We start from the raw sequence: 22,322 nt of genomic DNA on the forward strand, positions 1-22,322 counted from the left end.
TTCTGATATTTTTTTTAGGGGGTAGATCAGCTTAATATTGCAGATGGATTTTGGGTTATCAATTTAATTGTTTGCATCATTTCTAATCCCCCTTTTATTTTTGTGGTGATAAAAAATATATATACTTTTTTTTTTCGCCCAACCCTACCATCCCTACCCTGATTGGAGTAAACTAACGGACATTACTTCATGTAGTTAAGTATGCATGTATTCCTAATTTCCTCTTTCTACCAATATTGCCCTAAAAATCAGTACTTTACCCAAGAGTATAACGATATTTCCCATTGACTGATCGTGGTTTTTCAGATCCCCTAACAATACAGTTTGCAGGTCCATCTGAACTCTGACATTATGACGTTACAACCATTCCTGGACCTGACTCCAAAAGCGAACCACCGATTGACAAAAAAGATTATGTATTGATTCTGTTTCCTCATGGCAGAGTCTGCACAAGGCTGACTGTTCAATGACCCATATATTGAGCATTCTTCTTTATAGCAAGTATTTTATGTAATAGTTTATATTGAAACGAATGGATTGATGTCAATTATTGTATTTATATATCAGTTCATAGATCTGTTCCCAACTAACTTGAACTTATTCTGAATTTTAAATGGCGGGTCAACCATTGCACCTGACCAGTGAAAAGAAGGTGGAGTGAGTCACCATCCTGTTTGTGTGTTGTCCAGGTGTGTGCTACAGTGACACAGGCAGCGAGGTGGACACCGAGGCCAACGGGATGCTGCACTGCCGTGTGGGCACTCTGTTCATGGGACAAAGCATCTTCCATCCTGGGCAGCCCCGTGAGGGACTGGCTGTGGTGTCGACAGGTCGGTTTAGTTATGAGAACCAACAAACAACTTATTCATCTCTTGTATGTATCCTCTTAAATGGCTTTTTCATCAGTTTGTTGAAAGGCTTTGCTGAAAGGTCTATGTCTCCATCAGATAGTTGGGTTTGTTATAGAGCAAGAGTTTGATGAAATAGATTGTCCTCAACAGGTGGTGCAGGGCTGCTGGTCATTGCTCGGACTGCTACGACAACGCTAACATGTACTCTCGGACCCGGGAGTACTACGCCTACCTGGCCAAGGATGACCCCCTGGACAAGGGTCTCTCTGGCATCATGGCCCACCTTCCCAAGGAGCCCTATGGGGAGCAGAGAGGCCAGCATGAGGACACAGCCCTGGAGAGCCTCATCAACAACCAGGACTCCTCAGTCTTCCTCACCAGCCACAACTCCTCAGTCTTCCTCAAGAAGAGGCTGAGCAAAGCCCTCTGGCCCCCGGAACAACACTATAGCACCGGTGAGAGATCAGCTACAGACTGTCTGAAAGACCTTAGTGGCATGCATGTCAACAGTGAGCTCACAGAGATATGTTTGGAAAGTGATCTCACAAACCTGATATCTAACAGTGACCTCAGACATACTGTGAACTGACAACGAACTGACCCATGAATTCTAAACCGTGAGCTCGCAGACTTTCAGACACCGACATGTTCAAGTCTATGAGCTCCTCTTTATGGATGCATATCCTTTCTGTTGAGTAATGTAAGCATTTCACTGTAAGGCCTGTTGTATTTGGCACATGAGACAAATACAATTAATTTGTTTTTATTTGATGTCTGTTTAGTCTCTGCAGATGCCCCCCAGGTCGTTTTGAGGCAAAGGGGAGGACTTGTCTACAGTGCCACGACTAGGTCTGTCACAGCACCCAGTGACTGTGCACACAACTCCCTATGCATTTTCAGTTGCTGAGGGAGGGGAGGGGAGGAGTGTGGAGGTGGAGCTCTCTCTTCCTCAGAGCACACAGTACCACAGAAGTGCCTCTTATATGACTACGTCTCAGGAGCACATCCAAGCCCCCACAAAGCTCTGCCAAACCACTCTGCCAAAAATACTTTCTTGTATATTTAGATTATTTCAGTCACGCAGAGACTTTGCTTCTAATGATTTTGAAAATGGACCATATCTAGGGCTTGAGAACTGAACAGGTGAATGACGCCCCCTGATTCCCTCCACCCCCCCTTCCTCCCTCTCATTCTAGAGGAAGCTATGAATGTTTGTGTCAAAGAGCCATGTTGGATGCTGCCTTTTTGAGTTTTAAGATGTCACGCATTTGAACGTTCTCTCATGACGTACTGTCTGGAAGGTGGAATGGCAGCAGTGTTGATGGATGCCCCAGTTATTGTGCTTTCTGCTTGCAGATGCCACATTTTTGGTACAGTCTTGTTGGAGCAGCCTTAGTGATTTAAGTTACAAGTCCAGGACATAGCTTCCTCTCGTCCAGGACTAGAGGGGTCTAAGAGACCCCAGTTGTTTCTTGTTCAGCAGTGAGTGGTACATACCTATAGGATCACTGAATGAATCCCCCCTCTAGCCATCCGTATTGACTGTAATCGTCTACTATTATGCAAACCCAGAGACAATGACACTAGATGTGTGTGAGATATAATTTTCACCTATTATCTATGTCTCTTAAGCTAAGATTGTTTTGCCTTGGGTCAAAGAGGCAGTCGTACCGATAGTTACTCATGTTTTTTTTGTATGAAAACACACTATCGAAGCACAGAAAATATTGGGTATTGCACATTATTTTGATAATCATGGTTCAGGTGGCCTCTTTAATGGCCATCTTTCAGATGGTTTTCAACAGGCATTCTCAGTAACCCTCCATCGGGTAACCCTATGGTTTCTAATCACTTATATGCACTGATCATTTCCTCTCAAAAGCTTATTTTACAGGCACTTACCTCATACGTGGTGTGTTTTATTATGCAGTGTGTATGCCTTTACCCCCAATTTCATCAATACTGGCCAGATTTAACCTTGGTACTGTGAAGAATGTATTGTATGGGTTTAAACGTTTGTCTATTCACAACTACTTAATTCTAAGAAGGTAGTTGGAATTATTTTTGTCCTAACCTGCAGTAAGTTAGATTTGTTTTTTGTGTGTATGTCAGAATTTTTGTAGTCACTCCAGGTTGATTCCTAACTTGAGATGGTAGATTTCCTCAACATTGTGGAAAGCATGTAGATCTCAAGTCAGGATTTGGCCCAAAATGTTGGTACAAATTTAATCGAGCTAAAACCAAGATGTTTAAGGGTTGTCTTTCATTTAAATCACACCTGTTTCCTTTGCTCACATAAAATAATCATTTTGGCAATGGAACATAGATAATTCAGAATAAGATGTAGATGTGTGAAGGCTTTACAAACAAAGATACTACATGAAGATTGCCCTGACAGGTTTGGTTGAATCTGTCCTTTAGTCATTCTTTTTCACATTTTTTTAAATCTCACAATTATTGCACTTCTGATTCAGCCAAACCTGATTGCATTTCTTCTCTCTCGTGTACACTTTCCCTTTTACGTGTATGTCAACTACTATGCTTTTATTCCTGCCTCTACCATATTGACAGTTATACATTTCCATGTAGGATTGTTTCTTAGTTACGATTTTAGCATGAATGCATTGTGTAACTTTTTGATAAGACGGAATGTGTGACATTGCTTGATAATGCATCTGGTACATTTTCATATTTTTGAGTTTGATCAAAAAGGACTCCTTTTGTCAATGTTGCAGTTGGTCTCAAACTGTTATTTGTCTCTGTGGTACGTGACTTAACAAATTTGCACATGATTCTTGTACACAATTGATTTTTGTTGTGGCTTTTCAAAAGTCCATGGTTTTGAAGTTCTATAAACCAGGTCATCCCTTGTATACCAAAATAAATCATTCCAACCCCATGCCACTGGATTCAATATTGGCATGAATAGAGCTAATACACAGATTACATTTTCTGCTGGATAATTAAAGCATTTCAATTCAAGGTAGTAATTGTTGCCGATAGTTTAATCACTTTTTATTTTATTTGTATTCTTTTTTTGCGCACTCCATGTATCCGGTAGAAACAGTTCTCTAATCTGAGTCCATAGTGTGTTTGCTCTACTGAATGTTGGATTTTATATTGAACAAAAATATAAAAGCAACATGCAACAATTTCAATGATTTTACTAGGCAACAGTTCATAGAAGGAAATCAGTCAATTTAAATAAGTTAACTAATTGAAGAATTTCACATGACTGGGCAGGGGTGCAGCTATGGGTGGGCCTGTGAGAGCATAAGCCCACCCACTGGAGCCAGGCCCAGCCAATCAGCCAGATGTGGAGGTCCTGGGCTGGCATGGTTACACATGGTCTGCGGTTGTGTGTCCGGTTGAAAGTACTGCTAAATTCTCTAAAGTGACATCTTATGCTTTAGAAATTATCTGGCAACTGCTCTGTTGGACATTCCTGTAGTCAACATGCCAATTGCACGCTCCCTCAAATTAAGATATCTGTGGCATTGTGTTGTGACACAACTGAACATTTTAGTGGCCTTTTATTGTCCCCAGCACAAGGTGCACCTGTGTAAGCATGCTATTTAATCAGCTTCTTGACCTGCCACACCTGTCAAGTAGATGGATTATCTTGGCAAATAATAAATGCTCACTAACCGGGATGTAAACAAATTTGTGCACAGAATGAGAGAAATATGCTTTTTGTGCATTTGGGAAATTTCTGGGATCTTCTATTTCAGCCCATGAAACATAACACTTTACATGTTGTGGTTATTTTTGTTCAGTGTGTGTATATATGGATTTGTATACTGACTGTTTTTTTTTCTAATGGGAGCTCAACTATGTCCACATGACATGCATTTGTGTTTAAAGCAAACTTTCTTTTTTTTTCTACCAACCCATCTTTATCTTTGCCTTGTATTGCTGACTGTCTTGTTTTTTTTCTTCTCTTTATACCAAAGTTCATCAGTAATGCTCTGGCAATATTTAAAATGCTGCTTGTTTTCTTTATCAAAGTTTTTGTATAGTTGTATATTCTGTAAAAAAACAAACATTTTTGTTTCTTGATATGTCATTAAACCAATCACAAATGTGATCATTCTGGCCATATGTGGTTTAAAATGTACTATGTGGAAATAGGCTTTGAAGAAGTAAGAAAAAAAGGTCAATAGTCAAGCCATCTGCAATGAGTCCATGCCAACCTTAAGGTAATCATATTTTCACGGATCTTGGTCTTAAGTCCCACACCAACACTATTAGGTGCATATATTGCTGCTGTTTAACAGAGTATGTAGAGTAGCATCAGAGTTTGACTAATCATTGAGTCGTTGTGCTTTTCAGGGTGGGTAGAACAGAACTGGGTGTAAGTGAGTCAATTCCTAGACCTCACCAAAGGCATCATCATGACAGTGCTGCTCACCAGTCAACTAATTATTAAAGACGATGTCCAGGGTGGCATCATCTCACTAACAATCGTGAGATGTGTGTTTGGTATGTTTCATCCAGATAAATGCTGCTATGCAGAAGCAAGCACTTTGGAACGTGACACACCGTATAGGCTGCACTGCAGAGACTAAGTTAATAAATATCTGTGTGTGTCTGGATTTTTTTTGACATTTCTTGACTTCTCTGCCACTACAAAGTGAGTTAACTATCATATGATGCCAGCAATTTATTGAGGTTGATGTAGGCCCATTGTTGTTGAATCAGACTGTCCCTGTCAGTTTAGCAAATAAATATATGTATCACAGGGAAGAGAGTAATGGCAATATGGTCTGATTAAACTATTTACTTTATAACAATATTTTTTATTGAATGAATGTGCTTTACCTTTCCACTTCTGCTGGGTTGAAGTGATATATAATAGTCAGAGGGTGGCACTGTGGAGGCAGGGAATAATACACAGTAGGATTATAAGCAATTTGTGTCCAAAATTGTATGAATTTTAACAGCAACTGTGTAGCCCGTATTTAGTTCCCTATTATCCATTACAGGATTCAACCTCCACCCAAATAATTCTGCCATGCAATAAGTGTAGGCCTGGTCTGTATTGAGAGCATGAATGCAAAATGTATTTATATTTTTTGCTAAAACTTAAGGATGTATAAAGGGGTTATACGGAGTTTATACAAACTAAGTTATTCGTTTATAACACTGATGTATTTGTGCAGTTTGTCTGATTGTTTTGCTGACATATGCCATCTTATGTGTTGGCAAAACATTTATACAGTTATACACCACTTTACCGTTGCGTTATCTAGCCTACTATTATACAAGACTGCTAAAGTGACCCACTATAATGTGTATGCAATAATTTTTAGTGTTCATTCTGCTACTATACACCGAGGGATGGAGCCCGTGTAAAAGGTTGTTGATTTGAGCGGAGCGCAATGACATCTGCATAAATGGGCGTTCCGGGATTCGCGCATTTTGCTTGGCGCTGCCACTGTGCCAGGTGTGTTTAACCTGTGGCCAGGGATGCAGTCGCGCTTGTCATCATCAAAATGTATGGGATGCGAACTACGACCTAGAACGAGAATAAATTACCATTAAGTGAATGCTGTGATAACGACACCAGCAGTTTTCTGTCACAGGTATAAAGGCACTCTCGTTGACGCACTAAATATACGGCTACCGAAGTCCCAAATCTCCGAGAAGATTTGTCTCTCACGCAGTCTATGGTGAGGTGAGTGGATACCTTGTTTTGACAACTTCCATCCAAAGGTTTAGGAGAATAAGAAGAACCAACCTATGATAAGGTGATGGGGAGGCTGAAACACATTGATGCATTTATGCAGGCACTGTATTGCTGTCGTATTTACTGTTTTACGCACAAAGACCATTGGGAGTTTTGCAATATTACGGACGTATTTTCAGTGGAATAGCCAGCTCATGTAGCCCGAATAGTGAATTTTATTGGAAGTCATGCTACTCCAGCATTACTGTGGTTTCTTGGACAATAGAACGTATTTACACATTACCCGGGAAAAAGTGAATTCTCAATTATAACAGAGAAATTAAACTCCGACCAGATCCAGTGAATAACTCAATATCAGAAATCTCTGTTCGCCCATATTTTCTCCTGCATTAGTGCTTGTGAAACAAAGCAAATCCAAAGATACCCTTTCAGATCAGTGACGAACCACATCAAAAGGATACAGTATGTCCAGAACGCTGAAAAAGAAGAAACATTGGTCCAGCAAGGTGCAGGAGTGTGCTGTGTCATGGGGAAGCCTCGGAGAATTCGGCAATGTGGTGGAGGTGCTGGGGGGTGCTGAACACGGAGAGTTCCCTTACCTGGGCCAGATGAAGTTGGATGTGATGTTGTGCCACGTCGGTACAATGCCCTATTTCGGTGACGTTTTGTTGGAGATCAACGGAACACCCGTCAGTGGACTTACAAACCGCGACACGCATGCTGTCATTCGCCACTTTCGGGAGCCCATTCGTTTGAAGACCGTCAAACCAGGTGCGTCCTATTTTTTACTTAAAGTATTTGATATACAAAAGTGGCTTCACTACATTCGCCTACATATGCTCTATGCCAGAGTAGTCAACCAACTAACATTACCAGTTGAATAATTGTGTGTAATAATTTTTTATAAGTAAGTATATATTTTATGGTGGTATTTACCATTTATTATATCACTTTATTTTTTTGTCTCGGATAACAAAATGGCATACTTGCGGTGTCCAGTAATTATACCGGTTGTTCTAGCTATAATTCAATGTGAAATGTCTTGCCCTTTTATTATTCCTACATATTTCTTGGAGTGATTACACTGTCATACAGAGGAGGCAGTGTCCATCCCTTACTGGGGCTCGTCACATATGCCATTTGGCTTTGAGCGTTGGTCAAGTCTGCTTTATGATATTGATAAATGCCAATGCCTCTCACATTGCTGGTTGTGATGTGAGTGGCATGGCAAGTAATTTAACCCCACTGTACAGACATGGACCCCTACATGTAGCAAGACTCCTTTTATTGAAGCAATAACAAAGTGGCCACCCGGCCTGTGTGTTGGTAAAAAGCTGAGGGACGTGCCTGGATAATCAAATCAAAGTGTATTTGTCACGTGCGCTGAATACAACAGGTGTAGACCTTACAGTGAAATGCTTACTTACAGGCTCTAACCAATAGTGCAACAAAGGTATTAGGTGAACAATAGGTAGGTAAAGAAATAAAACAACAGTAAATGTAACCACTGTCAAATTCATAGACAGAGCTATGGATGCAAGGACTGAAAATCCATGATATCAACATTATAGTTTTAACTGTGTTTTGAGACTATACAGGTTTGTTTATATTTGCTTACAGTCATTGATGTAAACATGCTTTTATTTTGGGTTCAGAGCCCTATACTATGAATCAGGTTTGAGAGGACTTAGCTAGGTAACTTTGGTCAACTCTGGGTTCAACTCGAGACAACCTGTACCACAAAAGTGGCTCACCTTTTAGCCAGGTAAATTTCTATGGCAACGAATCCTTCAGAACTACCACTTCTTAGACTTGCTTTCAATGAGAGTGACAGATCTATAACTCACATTTCCTATGTGAATTTGGTCAGGTCACCCAAAAAGTTACATATTGTAGATTTAACAGTCAAATTGCCAGGGTTCGAGGTTCCAAAACCCTTCTATGGATTATACATGACCAAAAGTATGTTGCCACCTGCTCACAGAACGTCTCATTCCAAAATCATGGGCATTCATATGAAATTGGTCCCACTTTCCTGCTATAACAGCCTCCACTCTTCTAGGAAGGCTTTCCACTAATGTTGGAGCATTGCTGCCGGGACTTACTTACATTCAGCCATGAGCATTTCTGAAGTCTGGCACTGGTGTTGGGTGATTAGGCCTGGCTCGCAGTCGGCTTTCCTATTCATCCCAAAGCCCATAGTCTGAACCATGAAACACAGCCCCAGACCATTATTCCTCTTCCACCAAGCTTTACAGTTGGCACTTTACAGTTGGCACTTTACAGTTGGCACAACACCATTATGTGAGCTTGTGTTGACTACCATTTCGCGGCTTAGCCGTTGTTGCTCCTAGACGTTTCCACTTCACAATTGCAGCACTTGCAGCTCTAGCTGGGCAGAAATTTGACAAACTGACTTGTTGGAAAGGTGACATCCTATGATGTGCCACGTTGAAAGTCACTGGCCTCTTTAGTCAGGCCATTCTACTACCAATGTTTGTCTTTGATTGCATGGCTGTGTGCTTGATGTTTAAACACCCGTCAGCTATGGGTGTGGCTGAAATATCCACTAATTTGAAGGGGTGGCCACATACTTTTGCATAAATAGTGTATGTCTATGGCTAGAACATATCAAGCTGTTCCACAGACGAAGCAATAGGAGTTGGAAAGATGTGATTGTGCATTGATAAGCACACCAAAGACTGCATTAATGATAAGTAATAAAATAAAGACTACACTTATAAAAGCCTATTTCACACCATAGCCTGCTGAATTTGCAAGATAACTTATTTGATTTTGGCACAAATGAAAATGTGGCACTGATTCGCCCATGGATTACTGGTACCATCATTTACGTGGCTGCTACTCTGTTTATCATAAATTATATCCTTACCACTATACATAACTACCTCTATCATTTACTCAAACTGATGTTTCAGCATTGTCTCTGAAGAGTTAGGTGTTCAACTAGCCATGTGCGACATGCACTCGCAGTTACAAGCCTCCAAGAGTCTGCGGCAGGCCAACAAGTGGTATCCACCGTCGTAGTACGGATGAAGCCTGACATGGAATGTGAAGCTAACTGAAGCTGGCTAACTTTATTAAAGCCGGAGTAGATCTAGCTTGCTTCGTAGTGTACCACTTCGATGGGGTAGGGTATATCATTAATTGGGAAGTCCAAAAATGGATATAGCAGCTATGGATTCCAGCTTTAAAGGCTATATGCCGGTTTAATCCATTCCTTTCTTATGGGCCTAATAAATCCCAGGTTTCTGCAGTCTGTATGAACTCTACGGGCTTCCGATGTCAGCCAGGCTGGATGGTTGGCTGGCTGTTTATCTGGTATAGGGGAAGGGGTGCTGTGTATTTGAATTGAAATACTTAAACAACAACTGAGACTGTGCAAAAGGTTGCATCAGCAGCGTCTGATTCTTTGGCCTCCAGGCCAGTAGCACTGAACATCAGCTGTGTGTGGGAGAGTGAGAGTTTGTGTGGGTCCTCCAATGCATGCCCCCAGAGCTCCTCACACCACACACTATGCCCCACTTATCAAGGTTGATAAATAAAGGGCATGGTAGAGAGAAGGAATCAGCTCAGCCTTTGGCTCGAGGTTCAACTCCCACACTATGCTGTTTTTGTTCTTAAGTTGGTAGTGATGGCAATATTCCTCATCACCTTCTACTTTCATCATCATCACCAGCAGCAACAACGGCCTGAGCTAACTTTATTATTCCGTGAATGTCTATATGACGGGTGACAGTGAGGGCTTATACTGTCTTGCAGAGACTCCTCCTTAGCAATGTTTGCTGCTACAATGGTCAAATCTCACATAGAAACGCCTGTAACGAACAGCTTTTTGTATGATCAGTATTTGATTCTATGCTGTAATCGTTTGTGTGTGTGTGTCTTTGCGCACGTGGATGAACACACGTGTGTGCACACAGTGTTTCCTGTGCGGTAAGCTCATGTTTAATTCACACCTTTTGCATAATTGAGGCAGCAGGTGTTTCTGTCTCCATGCTGATGGGGGCGGTGCGGTACGTAGTGGCGATGGGCCAGGAAGATAAGCTGTGATATAGTGCTAATGGCTGGCGGGAGAGGGGAGAGCAGAGTGTGAGGGGATGAAGCTGACAGAGCTTGGTCCACCAGATGTTCTACTGCTGCTGTTGCCAGGTCCTCTGCTCTCTTTCCCCTGGACCATGGAGCTGGTGGACTTCCTTTATCTGCTGACAGCTGAAAGGAAGAGCTAGGAGGAGGAGTTGGGAGTGTAGTATAACTGCAGTATTAATCACTTTGTGGGAATTAGGCTGTTTGATAAGTTTTAAATCTTAAGGCATAGCTGTGCTGGAAAGCGTTGGTGGATCAAATCAAATTGTATTTGTTACATGCGCCGAATACAACAGGTGTAGACCTTAGAGTGAAATGCTTACGTACAAGCCCTTAACCAACAATGCAGTTTTAAGAAAAATACCTAAAGAAAAATAAGAAAATAAAGTAACAAATAATTCAAGAGCAACAGTAAAATTCACAATAGCGAGGCTATATGCAGGGGGTACCGGTACAGAGTCGATGTGCAGGGGCACCAGTTAGTTGAGGTAATATATACATGTAGGTAGCGTTATTAAAGTGACTATGCATAGATAATAACAGAGTAGCAGCAGTGTTAAAAAGGGGGGAGGGCAATGCAAATAGTCTGGATAGCCATTTGATTAGATGTTCAATAGTCTTATGGCTTGGGGGAGAAGCTGTTTAGAAGCCTCTTGGACCTAGACTTGGCGCTCCAGTACCGCTTGCCGTGCGGTAGTAGAGCGAACAGTCTATGAATTTGGTGGCTGGAATCTCTGACAATTTCTAGGGCCTTCCTCTGACACCGCCTGGTATAGAGGTTCTGGATGGCAGGAAGCTTGGCCCCAGTGATGTACTGGGCCGTATGCACTACCCTCTGTAGTGCCTTGCGGTCGGAGGCCAAGCAGTTGCTGTACCAGGCAGAGATGCAACCAGTCAGCATGCTCTCGATGGTGCAGCTGTATAACATTTTGAGGATCTGAGGACTCATGCCAAATTTTTTCAATCTCCTGAGGGGGAATAGGTTTTGTTCACAATCATCTCCTTAGTCACACTGAGGGAGAGGTTGTTGTCCTGGCACCACACTACCAGGTCTCTGACCACCTCCCTATATGCTGTCTCATCGTTGTTGGTGATCAGGCCTACCACTGTTGTCATCTGCAAATTTGATGATGGTGGCACATAGAGCCAAAGGCAAGAACCTGTGGCACGTGTGCATTTTATTCAAAAGAGAATGTGATTAAACTGGGGAATGCTTTTATTAAAAGCTACAGAAATATGCATGTATCATGAAACTTTTGCTTTAATAAATGTATGTTTCTGCAGGTTCCACCTAGGGATTAGAATTCATGATGGAAATGTTGAGAGATGGTGAGTGTACTACACTGCATTACCTCCTCTGTTCAGTGTTGCTGCATATCACCTACATATAATCACAGCAGAAAATATACAATTTACTCCTATAAAATAACTATTTTATAGTCTTTCAGTCCCTAATCACACCTATAGGTGTCATGCCCTGATGAACACATTCATTCAATTTCAAAGCCTTTATGTACCCAAATGAGACACCATGGCCCTGGCTATTGACTTAATGCAATAGTGTATTTTTTAGGGGTCTCAGATGTGACCAACCACATCTCTGTAATGGTATGCATGCTGTATTTGTCTACAGTGGGTCCCTCTAATGAGTGGACTGAAGGCAGTGGAGCAGCCTGGCTCTCACAGCCCTGTCTCTCACACACACCACCATATTTCACATTACCTGCTGATTACAGCAATGTGAGTGGATCCTGTATAATGGTATCCGATGGAGAGTTTGGGCGTGGGTTAATCACGTTAATGGATAACTCCATATCTATCTGGAAAGTGGCTCTAGAGTCTTGATAAAGCAGGACCTGTCATTGGAATGAGATTCGTGTTGGTCGTTTGCCTAGAAAAATGGAGAGGAACACAAGCTGAGAGGCCCTCTGGTCAGGCACACATCTGGCTTCTGCTTTAGCTGAGTCGTTCCAGCAACTTGGTGCCTTAGCATTCTGTCATAAAGAGCACATGTTCAACTTCACAAAAAAAAAAAAAATCTCATCTCAAGAATTAAAAAATAAATACAGTGCCAGTCAAAAGTTTGAACACACCTAGTAATTCAAGGGTCTTTCTTTATTTGTACTATTTTCTACTTTGTATAATAATAGTGAAGACATCAAAACTATGGAATAACACATATGGAATCATGTAGTAACCAAAAAAGTGTGAAACAAATCAAAATATATTTTAGATTTTTCAAAGTAGCCACCCTTTGCTTTGATTACAACTTTGCACACTCTTGGCATTCTCTCAACCAGCTTCACCTGGAATGCTTTTCCAACAATCTTGAAAGAGTTCCCACATATTCTGAGCCTCTTTTCCTTCACTCTGCGGTCCAACTCATCCCAATTGGCTTGAGGTCGGGTGATTGTGGAGGCCAGGATATCTGATGCAACACTCCATCGCTCTCCTTTTTGGTCAAATAGCCCGTACACAGCCTGGAGGTGTGTTTGGTCATTATCCTGTTGAAAAACAAATGATAGTCCAACTAAGCGCAAACCAGGTGGGATGGTGTATCACTGCAGAATGCTGTGGTAGGCATGCTGGTTAAGTGTGCCTTGAATTCTAAATAAAACACTGACAGTGTCACCAACAAAGCACCATCACACCACCTCCATGCTTCACGGTGGGAACCACAAATGGGGAGGTCATCTGTTCACCTACTCTGCGTCTCACAAAGCCACAGTGGTTAGATCCAAAAATCTCAAATTTGGACTCATCAGACCAAAGGACAGATTTCCAGCGGTCTAATGTCCATTGCTCAAGTTTCTTGGCCCAAGCAAGTCTCTTCTTATTATTGGTGTCCTTTCGAAGTGGTTTCTTTGCAGCAATTTGACAATGAATGCCTGATTCACGCAGTCTCCTCTGAAAAGTTGATGTTGAGATGTGTCTGTTACTTGAACTCTGTGAAGCATTTATTTGGGCTGCAATTTCCGAGGCTGGTAACTCTAATGAACGTATCGTCTGAAGTAGAGGTAACTCTGGGTTTTCCTTTCCTGTGGCAGTCCTCATGAGATTCAGTTTCACCATAGCGCTTGGTGGTTTTTGCAACTGCACTTGAAGAAACTTTCAAAGTTCTTGAACTGTTCCGTATTGACTGACCTTCATGTCTTAAAGTAATGTGCAGGGGCACCGTTTAGTTGATCGGCTCCAACGCATTAAGAAGGAAAGAAATTCCACAAATGAACTTTTAACAAGGCACACCTGTTAATTGAAATGCATTCCAGGTGACTACCTCATGAAGCTTGTTGAGAGAATGCCAATAGTGTGCAAAGCGTTCAAGGTTTAACACTTTGTTTATTTTATAGTTTTGATTTCTTCACTATTATTCTACAATGTAAAAAATTGTAAAAATCAAGAAAAACCCTTGAATGAGTAGGTTTGTCCAAACTTTTGACTTTTACTGTATATACATGTACTTACAGTAAGTGTTGACCGTAACAACAGAGTTGGCGATTTCATCTTAAATCATCCCTAAATCCCCTTGTGACAGGGAGTGGCAATTGAATGCAAGCTTCAGAAAAAAAATACTACCTCTCGATCTATGGGTAACAGGGTTAAATGTGTTTTGCTCGACCTGTTGAGAAAATGGCGCAAAATAATAATAAAAAATCAATATAGTTTCACCATTTTAAAACAAGAGTTCAGTTCACGTAACAGGGTTGACCTTAAAATGAGGGACAGATGTTAATGAATCACTAATCACATGAAATAAATAATGATCTTCAGAAATGACTGTCAAAGCAACAAAATAACTAGGGTTTTGCAATGATTGTGAAACTTTGAGATTAATTCATTAAGTGGGTTGAAATCTTCCTAGAAGTTACACTGAAGTGTGGCACTTTAGCAAGCCTTTATTCATTTAAAAGATCAGCTTTATTGAATTCTCCATGTAGTCAATATTAAAGGGCACTTCATTTAATAATAGAGGCTTTTAAAATGCAAATATTGGTTCACAATTTCTATCTAGAATATCGAAGGCACTCTATTTGTAGAACGACCCAGCTGGAGAGAGCGTGTTGAGCTGAGCTAGCCACTCCCAAACTATGCCACCGCTGCTGAGATCCTATTGATCTCACTTGCAATGAGAACTCTGACAACATAGAGGTAGAGAGCTTAGTGGGCTAGATATGTACATCAGTCAACGTGATGTGAAAAGCATATTGAGGTCCTGCAGGCCCAGTACAGTTATATGCATCTTCATCAAGCATCACACATCTGATAGAGCTTGTCTTGTGATTAGGGTTGCAAAGGGAGTGTATATTACTGGAAACTTTTGAAGTTTACCAGTAAACTACCAGCATTTTGGTAACTTTCAAGGTATTTTTGGACTTTTCTAAAATGACATTAGTGGCCTTCTTGGGTACTTCAGATTATCACAGGTGTCTATAATATCTGGTGCTCTGTGTGGCCTTATCACATTTAAAATATAAAATCATTAAATAACATTTTAAAACACAAAATAATGACAAAGCTGTAAAACATTATCCTAAATATACACCATCAACTTTGTGAATACCATAGTTGTTTAAATACATTAAATTATATATGAATAAATGTTTTAAGTTATTCTAGTATAAATTGCCAAAGTTACCTTAGATTGCCATAGATTACCTGTTTTAATGACCAAAATTACATAAGAACTTTTGGTAAATTACCCGTAGCTCTGCAACCCTAGCTGTGTTCCTAGCAGCAGGCGCTGATGATGATTACAATGGGTCCCAGTATGTGGATCTAATCTTCTACAAATAGCATGTTTGAAGCACTTTGTCACATCGTTATTCAGAGACTACTACCAGCAGGCCACTAACACTGTAATCACCAACATCCGTGCCACAGAGGGACATCAGGAACTAAGAAGGTTGCTGCTGCTGTCGCAATGCTAGAGCATGACAATAAGTTGTGCAAGTGTTTCTCCATGCCTGAAGTGTCCCAATCTGATCAAACTTTCCTCATGAATTACTATCTCTTTATTTATCTTTCTTTATTTCTCTCGCACACAGTCACTCTCTCACACACACACACACACACACACACACACACACACACACACACACACACACACACACACACACACACACACACACACACACACACACACACACACACACACACACACACACACACACACACACACACACACACTTGCCCCCCTATTTGCTTTATTCTTGGAGAATAAACTGCACACCAGCAACCAGTTGTTCAGGAAAAGTTGTGATTTCTATCTGAACGAGGGGAAGGTGAAGTAATGATCACTGAATGTGTGGGCAATGTTCTTCCCCAGAAGCATGACAGTCTTCTGTAGTCTACTTCAATCACCAAGGACACCCATTCACACAAAATACCTTTCTTTAAACATCCTGCTCACTTCCTGTTTTTACTTCTTTTACCATCTGCGACCAGAGCCTTAGGCTGAGGCTAGGCACTCACTATTGGCTTACCTCACACAGCTAGCCTACATCCCCGTCCTTCCCAGAACACTCCCCTCTCATCAGACATAATCTAAACATCTCAGTTTACAACACAACCCAGTCTCGCATGCAATGGTCTGTGTATGTCGTGGCGGGGAAGAGTAAAACGGTACAACAAAAACAAACAAGCGTGAAGTCTATTCCAACCCTACTCCTAGTGCTCAATAATTCATTTAGGAGAGGCAGCTACTCTGTAGACTCTCCCCTGTGTGTGGTGCGTACTGGTGGTATTACAGTACATTGCGGTCCCTAGTGCTGTCTAATTAGTCCCACCATAATCAAATTGGTGTTGCTCTCACTCTCCAGCATCGCCTTGGAATAGAAAACATGGGGAAAAGGAGGCTTATAGTCTGTGAGGATAGGGTGACGGCTGAAGCTTCTACGTTAGGATTGGATGATGGCTGGAGCTTCTACGTTAGGATTGGATGATGGCTGGAGCTTCTACGTTAGGATTGGGTGACGGCTGAAGCTTCTACGTTAGGATTGGATGATGGCTGGAGCTCCTGAGAGGGATTGGCTTACAGTTATAGCTTCTGTGTGAAGATTTGACGGTGACTGATGGCTTGATCCACAGTGTGTGTAGATTTACTGGAGCTGCTCCTATATGGAACTGGTTGTATTCTTAATCACTGAAATAGAACGAAGGAAGATTTTACAATATTACAGGCACAATGCAGCCTCCATAGAGGCATAATTTGTTCATCTTTATTTGATGTAAGATTTAATTGGTTATGGATTGGCTGATGGCATAATTGGCCTGTCAAGCATCCTGTCAGCAGACATGTGCAAGGATATATAGTAAGGTGCTGGGGCTGCTGGGATATCACAGTCCTCCAGTGCCTGGGGAATCACATGTAACAGTGATGACATTCATAGGTCACAATGTCACTGTTTTAATGAGCAATGAGAGAGAGGATGGAGTGGGGGGGGGGCACAGATGAATAGGATATACCAACAACATAATCTCACAAATCCCTGCTCTATTAGATGAAGACATTATGGGAAATTGCATGATCACCCTATGCAATTAAATCCCTCCCAGTGAGAGCACCTTCTCTTTGTATTGTTCCGGTTCACATTGTCACATGAACTAACAATGTTTGATAGTGTGAGTACATTTTGTCTGATTTCAGACCAAGAGTCCTGTGTCTGTTTGCCCTCTGACTCTCTCTATGCGATGGCTCACTCTCTCCCTCAATCTCAATTTTTTTTGGAAGGTCCGCTCTCTGCTTCTCTTTCTCTCTGTCTTTCTCAGTCAGCATAGATGACATAGCTAATAGCTGCTGTATTTTCCATTTTGATTGATTCTACATGTCACGGACTGTGATGTATAACCACACTGCTTTGTCCTGCAGCAGTGCATCTGGTTCTAATGGAATAATTTACTGAAATATCACCATCATTCATCCTGTATTTTAGAATAAACATAACATAATAAAGTGTAGTCACCAGGGTTGGTCCTTATCGGGTTGGGTTGAGTGATGGGTCTGCGTCACTGGTTTTGAGTGATTCCTCACGAAACAGGACTAAAGAATACCATTATTTGGGGGATCTTCACAAAATATTATCCATAGAATGGTCCATTGGAGGAAGGATTGTTCACATACAGTATATTTGACATTTGTTGAAAAATATTAACATGAATATTGAAAGATCATCATTTTTGATTTGGCTAGTTTTTCAATATATTGTTGAACATAATATACTCCTGAAATAATATCAAAGTTCCAGTTCCAGAGTGGGATCTCTGCACCTTGTTGAGTTCTGATCCAATTTGTAAGCATTACCAACAGACTGAATGTGAAAATGGATTCAAAATGGTTTCCCGCTACTGGTGATTTGCAGGTTGTGAAATGATAGAAGTTAAAGGAGCGCTGTGATTGGTTACATTGCCTACTATGCCAATTTCTCTGTATTAAATGGTGCAAAACTTTAAAACTAGCAGAGATCGCACTCTGTAACTTTGATATATCCATAAAGTATATTATGTTCTACTAATACATAGAAACATTTGCCAAATCAAACATGACATTTTTTCAATATTCATAAATTGATGTAAACAATTATAATATTGAAATAAAAGTACCACTCATATTACAGGCAAACGGTAAATCTAAATATGACACACATTTTAGCTTTGTAGCACCTACAGATGAACTATTGTGGAGTCTTATAGGAGGCCCGGGTATGTCCAAAAATGTCATATGCCAAGTTTGATTAATTATTTCTCAATTATAATTTTAGATACAAATTGCGATGTCAACTATCATTCTTCCAAAGGACCATTCTATGGATAAAAATGTTTGGGCACCTCTCTGACTGTTTCTCTACAGTCACTGACCCAAACACTCCCATCATGAAGGACATTTTCTTTATTCAACAATGAGCTCCAGCCGCTTTAGGAACAACTGTAATTGATTCTCCCCTTAAGCATGGGCCAGAGATGTGAGATGTCACTATAGCCACTACTGACTAACTACCCAGACCAGAGTGTCACTTTTAATCCAGCAGCATTTATTATTATGTCCCCTCCCCATTGGTGTTCATCCACTGGAAGATGAACTCAGGCCACCTTTAAATCGCTCCAAGGTAATGGCCTGGACATTATTGTGCTCTTTTAAAGGAACATAGCCACCAGCTTAGTTTTTTGACTTTGGCCAATTGATAGGCCGTTATAAACATCAGCCATGAAGAGATTTATTGTGTGTGTGTGTGTGTGTGAAGCTTGTGATGGGAAACCTGCCAGTGATACAGCTCAGTGTGGCGATGATGATGTTGATGATAGGAGTGGGCCAGGGAGGGAGATGGCTCTCTCAGGGTTAGTGCCAGGGCAGTGTTAATGTGTGTGTGTATCCAGGCAGGCAGTACACACATTGGGGAGAGTTGCATTGCAACTAGCGTTAGCACAATGATTACTTAGCACCTCTCAATAGAGTGCCGGACATAATTTGCAAACTGATTCTACATGTAGAAACCAGAGAAAATGCCAGGCATCAGACACCTACCGTCAGCAGGCGAACGAAGAGCGAACAAATGGCAGATGAACGGTAGGTTGTCGTCCAGAGCGATGTGTTTTCTCTATTACTGGCCGCGTGTTGATGAATGCCAATGAGACCATACAGGGCCAAGGCAGCGGCAGAGCCTCAGACTGACTGAAGAGTCCTTTATAGGATGACATGGGCTCCCAGAGCCTCACATCCAGGAGCACTGGGCTTTTCTCTTACTCCCATAATCAACAACATTCTGCTGTCCTCATGCCTCTCTTCAAAGGACAGTGTTGGATACTCCAGCTCGATTCATTCTCTGTATTTTGGGCTTTTCACAGTATACTTTAGACCGGTGTTACTCACAATGTTTTTGTAAGGGGGCCACTTTGGGTTGAGACAATCATTCAGAGGGCCGCACAGATGTTTAATTTGTTGTACATTTTTTTCCAATATTATCAATTATCATTTGAGTGCAATAGAGTACATGCAATTGATTTGATGTACAGCACATCACAAATAGGCTACATCAAATGTATAAAACTCATATTAAGGGTTACCTTAGTAGTTTGATGAGTGAAAGTGTCCCTTCTGCTCCTTGACTGAATTCATTCTAAATGTATAGTCTTCTGTTGCTATCCTTGTCAGGCAATCCAGGTGTGCATTGGTCAGTCTGTTTCTCTGTTTTTGTTTTACAATGTTCATTGTTAAAAATGTTGCTTCACATGAATAAGTGCTGACAAAAAATGTCTCCTTTTGCACACACTGCTTCAGAAGTGGATGCTCTGTCTGACACAAGGCTCCAGAAATGTGTAAAACCTGATCTTAGTTCACCTGTGTAATTTGCCTGCAGCTCCACTATCTCACTCTCTATTCCAGCACGGTCAGGACAGAGGGCTGTGATGACTTGTGTCAGAGATGACACTGGCACATGAAAGGTTCTCAATGAAGTTTAAAAACTCCCTGTACTCGGCCTCCCGGGTGGCGCAGTGGTCTAGGGCTGTGCCACCAGAGACCTGGAGGTCCGTGGGGCGACGCACAATTGGCCTAGCGCCGCTCGGGTTAGGGAGGGTTTGGCCGGTAGGGATATCCTTGTCTCATCGCGCACCAGCGACTCCTGTGGCGGGCTGGGCGCATTGCGCGCTAGGTCGCCAGGTGTACGGTGTTTCCTCTGACACATTGGTGCGGCTGGCTTCCGGGTTGGATGCCTGCTGTGTTAAGAACCATCTGAAAGTGCGGCTTGGTTGGGTTGTTTCGGAGGACGCATGGCTTTCGACCTTCGTCTCTCCCGAGCCCGCACAGGAGTTTTAGCGATGAGACAAGATAGTAACTACACTGATATTCTTTCACAAACTAATACCATGAGATTGGAGAGAAAAGGGGATAAAATAAACATTTAAAAAACTCCTTGAATTTTGACTCCAACTTAAACTCTTCCAACACACACACACACATGCACAAATGAACAAACTATCTGTCAGGTATGAACAGTGTGGTGATTTTATTTTGAAATGCAAAATGTGACCACACGCAGCATTTTGCTCAGAGTTTTATTTGCCCCTTGGAGCTGGAGATTCACCGTGTTCAGGTGGCAGGTGATGTCAGTTAAAAGCTTTAATATCCACTGTGGATCATCCAGCTCTGGCTCCTCGATGTCTTTGCTTGCAACAAATTCATGAATCTGAGGAAGGAGAGAAATATTTTCAAAATTCTGCCACGAGACAGCCATCTCACCTCATTGTGAAATATCAAGTCACAGTATTCTGTCTGGTATTCTTCCAGCAACTGTCGGAATTGCCGGTGATTCAGTGCCCTCGCAATAATAATGTTGACCACGCGCACGACTTGCTGCATCACTTTCTGTAAGTCACAGTCTTTGAGTTTAGCCACAAGTGCTTCTTGATGAATGATATAATTAAACATAGCAAATGTGGGAATAATCTCTCTTTCTCATCAGGCCTATGAGTCCCTTCCCTTGCATGTTTGGGGCGCTGTCAGTGCACACAGATGCCAGATTTGACCAGTCAATATTGTTATCAGCAACAATTTGAGGGAAGCGGACCCAAACATATAATTGGGCAGTGTAGTTTTACATCATCAAGCGCAATACTAAAATACTAACACCACGGATATGTCAGTAATCAGTTGCTTACCGATGTCCTCACCGATGTCTTGTTTTGGTCGAGTCTGAGAGTTGCAGTCCCTTAAGACCTCTTAAGGATCGGACCCTTTTTAAAAATGTTTTGCCTAAAATTGACATGTCGAAATCTAACTGCCTGTAGCTCAGGACCTGAAGCAGGGATATGCATATTCTTGATATTATTGGAAAGGAAACACCTTAGAAGTTTGTGGAAATGTGAATTTAATATAGGAGAAAAGAACACATTGGATCTGGTAAAAGATAATACAACGAAAAAGAATGCATATTTTTTATTTATTTTTTGTTCCATCTTTGAAATGCAAGAGAAATGCCATAATGTATATTTCCAGCTTAGGTGCAATTTAGATTTTGGCCATTAGTAGGCAGCAGTGTATGTGCAAGGCTTTAGACTGATCCAATTATACATTGTGTTTCTGTTCAAAAAGACTGGCCAAATGTGCCTAATTGGTTTATTAATACATTTTCAAGTTCATAACTGTGCACTCTCCTCAAAAAATAGCATGGTATTCTTTCACCAACTAATAGCTACTGTAAATTGGACAGTGCAGTTAGATTAACAAGAATTTAAGCTTTTTGCCCATATCAGATATGTCTAATTCCTGGGAAATATTCTTATTACTTAAAACGTCATGCTAATCACATTAGCGCACGTTAGCTCAACCTTCCCATGGGGAGACACCGATCCCGTAGAGGTTAATTTGCTTTAAAATAGCTTCCTTGTTTGTCAAATATTGTTTTTTGATTTCACAATCTCCGCATCTGCGAATGCCTTCATGTTTCTCTCCAGTATCCAAGCAATCTCATATGTTGCCTCTGTTGTTTTCTCTTCAACCATGCTAGATCTGTCCATCATTTGTTGTCCTTTTGAGTTGCACTATTTTGTTGTTTCTGAGGTTGCTTTGTGGCGGATATTTATTCTTCAAAGTGGGAATGGTGTGACTGCTCTAAATTTGCTTGTTTAATTAAAACAATTGACTGCCTCCTGGCAAATAAGACAAAGTGAGCTAGTCCCATCAT

General features: G+C 41.3%; 1 protein-coding gene and 1 pseudogene across 4 annotated transcripts in view; both read left to right on the forward strand.

The window, feature by feature from the left end:
- The window catches only part of LOC118388457 (leucine-rich repeats and immunoglobulin-like domains protein 2), a 29,287-nt pseudogene extending 23,733 nt beyond the window's left edge, over positions 1 to 5,554 (forward strand). The window contains exons 17-18 of the transcript XR_004826557.2: positions 690 to 830; positions 1,002 to 5,554. The product of XR_004826557.2 is annotated as a leucine-rich repeats and immunoglobulin-like domains protein 2 (transcript). The remainder of the gene's footprint in view (positions 1 to 689; positions 831 to 1,001) is intronic.
- A 742-nt stretch (positions 5,555 to 6,296) lies between these two features.
- The window catches only part of LOC118388459 (membrane-associated guanylate kinase, WW and PDZ domain-containing protein 3-like), a 160,060-nt gene continuing 144,034 nt past the window's right edge, over positions 6,297 to 22,322 (forward strand). For all 3 annotated transcript variants that reach the window (XM_052526772.1, XM_035777562.2, XM_052526773.1), the window contains exon 1: positions 6,297 to 7,311. In XM_052526772.1, coding sequence (XP_052382732.1) covers positions 7,005 to 7,311 — 307 coding nt within the window. In that variant the 5' untranslated portion in view covers positions 6,297 to 7,004. The remainder of the gene's footprint in view (positions 7,312 to 22,322) is intronic.

The sequence above is a fragment of the Oncorhynchus keta genome, chromosome 10 (genome assembly GCF_023373465.1).
Source record: "Oncorhynchus keta strain PuntledgeMale-10-30-2019 chromosome 10, Oket_V2, whole genome shotgun sequence".
In the NCBI taxonomy this organism is placed as follows: domain Eukaryota; kingdom Metazoa; phylum Chordata; class Actinopteri; order Salmoniformes; family Salmonidae; genus Oncorhynchus; species Oncorhynchus keta.